This window comes from Trichechus manatus, unplaced genomic scaffold (assembly GCF_000243295.1).
Source record: "Trichechus manatus latirostris isolate Lorelei unplaced genomic scaffold, TriManLat1.0 scaffold00033, whole genome shotgun sequence".
In the NCBI taxonomy this organism is placed as follows: domain Eukaryota; kingdom Metazoa; phylum Chordata; class Mammalia; order Sirenia; family Trichechidae; genus Trichechus; species Trichechus manatus.
This window is the reverse complement of record NW_004443969.1, coordinates 18,841,573-18,850,172: the sequence shown is the minus strand read 5'-3', so window position 1 is coordinate 18,850,172 and position 8,600 is coordinate 18,841,573. Positions and strand designations below refer to the sequence as shown.

The window sequence follows — 8,600 nt, the reverse complement described above, 5'->3', positions numbered from 1 at the left end:
ATATTTTGATAGATTTAAAGGAAAGCTTGAAATCCAATAATTATTTTGGGATAAAGCCTATATGCTAAGCTCAATACTTAAATTTAATAATTGTTTTACATATGTGTATGCTGCTTAATAAATGCTGTGCATTATTCCAAGCACTCTACATGCATTAACTCAATCATCGCAACAGTCCTATTAGGAAGGTAGTATTAATATTATGCTTATTTTCCAGATGAGGAAACTGAGGCCAAAAAGGTTAAGTAATTTGCCTAAGGCCACCCAGCTAGTAATGACAGAACCAGGAATTAAACTCAGGCAGTCTGGCTCCAGAGTCCACTCTTAATGACAACATTGTACTAATGTGAGTATGTGTGTGTCTCTAAGGACAGGGTGTGTCTAAGGGGATGATACCGATGATGGGAAAAAGTCCATTTGTATTTTATTTCTTTAAAGTTGTAGTACCAAAATAATACAACGGAAGACTGTAATTAAATATCAATAAAATCACACAGGAAATGTATTCTCTTATTGTAAACCTTAATAAAAGCTCTCAAGAATATTTTTCCTCAATATTTTGTAAATATTAGTGTCATAAAGTTAGATTTTTGTTCCAGAGTCAGTATAAAATGAGTAGTCTTAAAGAATTTGACTCTTTTAAAAAAACATACTCTGAATGTGTGATTTACGGTATTTTCATAAAGTTCTAGATACATAATTTTCATGAGAATAACCTAGCTTAGCTAGAGGAATAATAAGAATCAGTTACAAAGGACTATTATTTACTGGTATTATAACAGTGAGCACAGGCTTAAATACATTGATATTTATTTTCAAGAATATGTATTACAGGCTGCATAAACTGAAAATGTAAAAATTCAGTAGTTATTAAGTGCCTGTGTGCACTTTACAGACTCCAGTAAATGAATGTCCATGTTATTTCAGGAAAAAAAAAATGAATGCACTGCATTTTTGAAAGAGAGAAATCAAATGACATTTAGCTTCACAAATCCTGTCTTCTGAAAAGGGTTTTAGTGGACTCTATTAAAACTCAAAAGAACTTAGTATCTCTCAGTGCATAGGACCCATTTAAATGTGTGTTATATGCTTAAGCAATAAGATTTAAATGACTACATTTTAATTAATAAAGGTAACAGCCAAAACAAATACATACCAATCTGTCAATTGCATTTTTGATAGCGTGGAACCAATCCAATGTGATGAACTCAATATCTGACTGTAGAAGGAACTCATTTCCTGATACTGTTGTGATCTGGAAAAACAAAAAAAAAAAACGACAGGTAAGCAAACCATATAAGATACATTTCTTACTTTAAAAAAAAAAAAATCCTTTTTTTAAAACACACTTTAATACACTGAAATATTTTCTTGTATTCCAGTAATTGTCTTTCTGGGAACTGGGAGACCAGAATCATTTTGAACTGCTCTCTATAAACTGTTTTTTCATGTCATAACAAATGCATTCTTGTTTTAATAATGGAATGATTAACTCCGAGTAGGGCTAAAGCTGAATTACTCTAGCTCAAGAAGAAACAAGCCAGGAAGTTCCGAGTAATGCAGACAGAACACACTTAAGTCAGAACCCTCAGAAAAATGCATGAGGGTGTGTCAGAATTCATTCTGCACTTTTAGCTCTTTCCTGTTTGTCGTTTTCAAATCTAATAGTATCTCTATATTTGATTTCCTTTTATAGAGGGTTCTAAAACAGATTATTTACCAAAGAGACTAACACGGACGTTTCCAAAAGGTCATTCAAATGAATAACATTTGGCTATTTCTACTTTTCTATCATAAAGATCAATCGGAAAGTCAAAAAGAACCAATTTCCCCGTAAAGGAACTTTATTAGAATAAAAGTTCATTTAAATATTCAACCCCCTCATGAAGAGTATTTATCACGTGAATATCCCGGTTCCCATCTTACAATGGTGCTAAGTATTTGGTAATATTTAGCATGTAATATTTTCCATTCCAGTCAACTTTTTTCTTCCCAGAATTGTGAGAGAAGGATGTGGCCCTATAGAAACAGAGCAATACTCTTGATTTCACACATAAAGGGCTACTTAGAGAAGAATTTGATTAGAATGGGTGTAGAAACACCTTTTGTATTAGACCATCAATCTGAACTGTGAAGATTTTCCCTTTGTATTATTGACTTTTTGTTTCAACAGGGAGATGAACCTCTGCCCAACATTTGCTCGCTAGTGTCACACATCAAGCGACTTCAGAGGTTTAGAGGACTGACATTTCAAGATACTCATTCAAAAGCCAGTCAGCTCTTCTCAGCCTTACTTGCTCTAAATAGGTGGTGAAGGTTGAAATGTGGCACAGGTTCTGATAATCACAAATCATGCTTCAGTATGTTTACATAATTCTACCATTAAAGTGGCAATTATTACCCCAAAGGGCTCACTCGGAAGGTTTCAGTGATTCTTATGGCAACATTTAGTGATGATGATCCTGAAGTTTTTAAGAAATCTTTGATGACACACATGCATATATATCCACTTGTCATTTATTTTTACCTACCTAGTAAAATGCACTCATTCTTCAGTGAGATGGATTTCCGTATCTACGCTGTATTTTTTGCAACTGCAAGGAGAGGAACTATCCAAAGTATATCCAGTTTCGCTCCGATAATCCCAACCCACATAAACTATCTGTCATAATAAATGTTTAGTGCTTTAAGTCAAAACTAAAAATAAACAACAAAAAACACCAAAGTATATCCAATTATAAAAACTGAAATATTGAGAAATGATAATAATTTAATTACCTACACTAGAATTGACAGATTACTGGGGCCAGTAATTCTCTTTTTTATAAAACAGAATGTAAGATTTGGGATGGCTTAAAATAGCTGCATCTTCTGTTTTTTACATCCACTAAAAAGCAGTTAAGCTGATGTTTGCCTAATTATCTGAACACATCCACTGCAATGTTCTTTACTTACATAAAGTCCCAAATATTTACTTTATAAAGTGTTGCCACAGAAATAGTAATCTAAAAATATAAGGTCACTTCTAACTAACCCAAGAAAACTAGTAATATCCCTGGCCTCTACCTGTATCCTAATACGAATTTAAATATTTTGATTATGAATGTACTATGTAACATCAGCATTTGTTAACATACTCAAAAAAAAAAAAAAAGACTTAGACCAAGCACGATGTATACTCTAATATTTCTCTGCCAGTATAAATAAACCGTTATTAAAATTATAAAAAGGAATAACATTTTCAAAGTACAATAAACAAACATAATTAGATTTACTGTATTTTGAGAGTTTATGAAAAAGCCAACATAGTTCAGTTTTCAGTCTAGTAAATTCAAACAGTGATAAAATGTAAGAACTTCAGTGATACATCTGCATTTTTGGTGCACACTATGCGAAGGGGATCTTCTATTACTAACACAACCAAAAGCAAAATGTATTTTAAAAGTTTCTTTGTCCAAATATATTACTGTATTAATCATACATAATCAGGGATTTACAAATTTATGTCTGAAAGCTAGATCAGAGAACTATATGAATGCAATTCATTCGAAACATACTATCAGAGAGCTACAGTTCATATCCTCTGTCTTCCCACTAGTCTTTAGAGTTACCAGACAGTCTGGAGAAGACTGCTACTGCTCTCTACAGTTTAAATGCATCCACTTCTTAATTACAGTCAGTAATTGACTTTGTTCTGCTCCATTCCAGTCACCCACAAGAAAGCAGTCTTTGACTGGTAAAGCCCATTTAATTCAGGTTTCTCAATCTACTTTTTTACATTACCTCTTTAAGGTTTCTGATAAATGCTTTGCTGAATCATATTTGCACTCTGAACAATCAAATTTTCTACACTCCTGGGAAAAAAGACGTCAGTCAAGAATGCTAGCTTTGACTAAATCTTTTCATTGAACAACTTATGACAACAATCTAAAGTGATGTACAACTAATAACGGACATAAAAGACTTGATATTAAGCCATGTTAATGTACCCTTTCTATGTATTGCTTAAGCGATATCAGAAACTAGGGTGTGACGGAGGAAGGAAGAATTTACAGAAAACGTGACCAGTTTAGGCAAGAGCTGCTGATCTCCCTTTTGCTTAGAAGCCTAACTGACTGCCACTGAGTCGATTGCAACTCACAGTGACCCTGTAGAACAGAGCAGAACTGCCCACAGGGTTTCCAAGGCTGTAATCTTTACGGAAGCAGACTGCCACATCTTTCTCCCGCTGCTCAGCTGATGAGTTTGAACCACCAACCTTTCATGTAGCAGTCAAGTGCTGAACCACTGTACCACCAGGCAAACGTTGCTTAAAATCTATCCTCACCACAGAGTTGTATTTTGTAGGGATATATTCAAGTGCCCAAGAAGTCCTAAAGAAGTGTGATACTACTGTCAATAATGGATATCTTTAAGTAGCTGTCTGGGGTCATTTGCCTTGAACTTTTTCACACTGAATAAGGGTCCATCTGAATGCTCGGAATTTATATAAGCATGTCCACTGAGCAACCTGCAAAGCAGACACATGCCTTGTAAGTTTTTGGCATTAATTCAACAACGGTTTCCCTTAGGCTAGGAACCTGGCTCTGTTTCCTTATGGTTGTTCTGAAGGTGGAGGCAGGTATACCCAAACTCTCACCTCCACTGATGAGAAGAAAAGGAAGAATTTTGCCTTTTTTGTTTTTTACACTTTAATTAACAAATGGAGTATTGCTACACTAATTTAAAACATATTTAAAGAGTTTTAAGGAGTTGTGTTTATGTTCATTTAAGTATTGCCATTTTTCCTTTTGTAGATACGTATCAGGAAATGGCAATCTTTCGAACAGAACAAGGGGATATTGAATGGTTTAAAATCAGAAAAGGTGTGCACCAATAAGCAACATCATGATAAACAGAAAAAAGATTTAAGTTGTCAAGGATTTCATTTTACTTGGATCCACAATCTATGCCCATTAGAGAAGCAGTCAAGAAATCAAATGACGCATTGCAGTGGGCAAATCTGCTGCAAAAGACCTCTTCAAAGTGTTCAAAAGCAAAGATGTCAAAGTGTTCAAAAGCAAAGAGGACTAAGGTGCACCTGACCCAAGCCATGGTTTTCAGTCGTCTCATATGCGTGCGAAAGCTGGACAATGAAAAGGAAGACCTGAGAAGAATTGATGCCTTTGAATTATGGCATTGGCAAATAATATTGAAGGATGAACAAATCTGTCTTAGAAGAAGTTCAGCCAGAATGCTCCTTAGAAGCAAGGATGGTGAGACTTCATCTCACATACGTTGGACATGTTATCAGGAGGAACCAGTCCTTGGAGAAGGACTTCATGCTTGGTAAAGTAGACGGTCAGAGAAAAAGAGGAAGATCCTCAGTGAGATAAACTGAGACAGTGGCTACAACAATGGGCTCGAGCATAACAACGATTGTGAGGATGGTGCAGGACTGGGTAGTGTTTTACTCTGTTGTACATCAGTTGCTATGAGTCGGAACTGACTCGAGGGCACCTACCAACAGCAACGTCAGGGAGCATCATCTTCATCTAGCAGTGAAGTTTTATGATGTTAGATTTTAATTTAATATTTAGCATGGCATTTATACTGTTAAAATTTTCCATAATTTGGTTTACCAGAATAGAAACTAAAACTTTTTATAATTTTCCCTTTTTTTTTTTTCTGATTATAAAGGTAATACTAATTGATTGTGGAGAATTTTGAAAAAACAAAGACAATGAAGATATTCATAACTACATAGAGATAAACACTGTAGACATTTTAACTTAGTCTTTTATAAATAATAACCAAATTATTATGACAATGATCAATGGATAACTTTATGCTACAGATAGATACCTCAGCAGTAAAACATATTCGATGGTTAAAATAATATCAGCTATTACTGTTCCAAACCCCAAACACACACTGGGAGACTACCAAAGATGCAACAGATGATGAATGACCTTGAGTTCTCCTCTCTTTGATAATACTGCTCTTCAAATTTCAGAATAAATCTCACAAATAATTCTGTCTTCGGGAGACTGAGAGGACAGAACACCCCGCTAAACCTCAACAACCACTGATTAAGCATCCATTAAGTGGAAGGCACATTGCTAGAAGCTAGGGAAACACAGTCCCCACCTTCAAAAGCTCCCAATCTGTTGGATAAATAGGACATATGCATATGAAGATAAATAACAATAGAAAATTGCTTATTCTAAGTCCCAATGCAAGTGGCACAGACAATGCTCATGTCAAGATTTCAGAGGAGGGAGTAATTACTGCAGATACATTTACATCATGGAATTATGCATAAACTGTTGGTCATGATATGTTATTCTTTAAAGACTGATTGTATTAGAATGTTAGTATATTAAAGATATGAATACTACCACTTGGTATGCAAAGTGATATCAGCTTTAATGATCTCAAAGCACATAATAAACATTCTTCAAATGCAGCTTCTGTCTGCTATCATCAAGTAATTTTGCAAATGAAGAAACTGAAGCAAATGAGGAAAATGCGAATGCCATTCTATCAAATTGGCATCGTTTTAAACGATAGAATTAAGAGATTACAAAGATTTTAATTTCTTGTTCACTAGTCCTCAGCAGACAGTTTTACACAGTCAAGGACTATGTGTGTGTGTGTGTGTAAACGTGGAAGGGGCCATGATTTAGTATGGAATATATACCATAGACAAAAGTTGCTTGATTCCTTAGTTTTACGCTAAAGATAGCACAATTTTAAAAGATCACCCCAAGTCCTTACTCAGATATTTCTTTTTCCCCAAACAACTACTCTCTTGCTATGAAAAAATAAAAATAAAACAGAACTGAGGCATCCAAATAACTCCATCAGGTTTGAAAAAGGACTAAAAAAAAATCTTAATTTGAACTATCTTTCACATTTTGCTTAGTATTAGTCTTTGATGAAGAACCTAAAGAGTGTTTATTCCATTTAATGAAGCTGAAATCGTATATAGGAAATGTGTAATAAAATATGCCAAATATTCAAAGAGTCCTAAAACCATGTTAAATGATATGACTATCATGGTTCTAGAAGTGAGTGGATTAACCATTTAAGAGGAATGGAATTTAATTATTATTAAATTTGGCGACATTTTGGACTTATGATGAAATCGTTTTTGTTTAAATTATATTTGAATTAAATTAAGTAGAAATAAAAAGTCATGTCAAAATATAATAAACTGGTTTGAAGTAAAGATGAATTATTTTCTTCGTGATATTAATTTTGGCTCTATTTTTACTCAATACTAACAGCATAAAACAAAGATATATATTTGGGCTACACTGCAGTGAGCTATCAAGACCTACATTTAAGTGATACTGCTTAAAAAATAAATAAATAAAATATGAACAGATTAAGTTACGTTTTATTCATCTTGCATCACACTCCACATGTGACTGCTGATCAAATGACCGTTGTCACGCTTATACTAATAGTTACATTACTTGGTCTCAAAGGTGTTTATGATCACCAAAGAAATTACATTATCAGGCTGCATGTCTCTCTCAAATTACAGTCTGGCTTGAGTAACTCTTAACATTTTTCTTGACATGTTGAGCAAAGTTAACACAAAACTAAGGGTAAAATATCAGTTAGAAGTAAAAGGTCTTCAATTTGTCTTTCCGAAAATGTTACTTGTTAAAACATTTTGTGAGAAAGTATCTGCCTTGTGTTCCCAATGTTGCTAGATGTTAAGTAAATATATGCTGATTACCCCTCAAAAAAAAAAGTTGCTTTGGCAACTCTCTTATTAAAATGCATTTGTAACCCCCATCTGTCACGAAAGTTTTGAAAAGTTTGTTTACTTTGGATAGCAGCCTTATCCAGGGTTACCCTAGCAAACAATGATAGCAGTCTTCAGAAGCTGTGTGAGGAACAAGTCACTGGGGATCCATTTTTGTTTTAATTGGCACACACAAACACTTTTCTGGTCTGTCAAGAAGATCAAGCTAATATGCATGGAGGGTGTTATAGTCTCAGCTTTGGGGAGCAGTAAAGCTCCCTTTATTTAAGTAATTTAAATGATAGACTGCAAAAACTTTGCAAGTCAGAAAAATGTTTTATACTTTCTTTGGGAATATTTGTTTTAAGCAACGGAAAATGTTCTACATATCTAAAGATGTTGAACCTTATGTTATAATTACTCTGTTTCTTCTGACTCTGTGAAATGTTCCTAAATCCACATGCTACTAAATAAGCCAGGCCACCAATGGATCCTGCATTTCCACAACTCCCCCTGTGTTAACAAATGTGCGTTCATTAGTTTCCAGATGTTTATTGGATATGTTTTCAATGTGTTGGGGTTGATTGATTTGCGTGTACATTTATTGGAACCCTCAGTGGTGTCATCATATCAAAACAACCTGCCCATGTAAGCAATTTTTTGCTTAATGGAAAGTAAACAAATGTTAGGCTACATATACGACAGATCTCAAGTGCATTCCGAAATCTAAGGTTTAAGGCCAACCTTTCAAGAAACAGTGTTTTTTAATTGAAATTGAGCTGTACCTTTGACACTCAAATAATCCTGTCCATGCATTCTTGCAGCAGAGGTTTGTTCTGCATAATAAGATCGGTTCTGT

General features: G+C 34.4%; 1 protein-coding gene across 1 annotated transcript in view; it reads right to left on the bottom strand.

Annotated features, from left to right (window-relative positions):
• ARHGAP15 (Rho GTPase activating protein 15) overlaps positions 1 to 8,600 on the bottom strand; it is a 713,811-nt gene that overhangs the window by 356,706 nt on the left and 348,505 nt on the right. Inside the window, exon 8 of the mRNA XM_023730171.1 lies at positions 1,157 to 1,255. Within this exon, the coding sequence (XP_023585939.1) occupies positions 1,157 to 1,255 (99 nt within the window). The remainder of the gene's footprint in view (positions 1 to 1,156; positions 1,256 to 8,600) is intronic.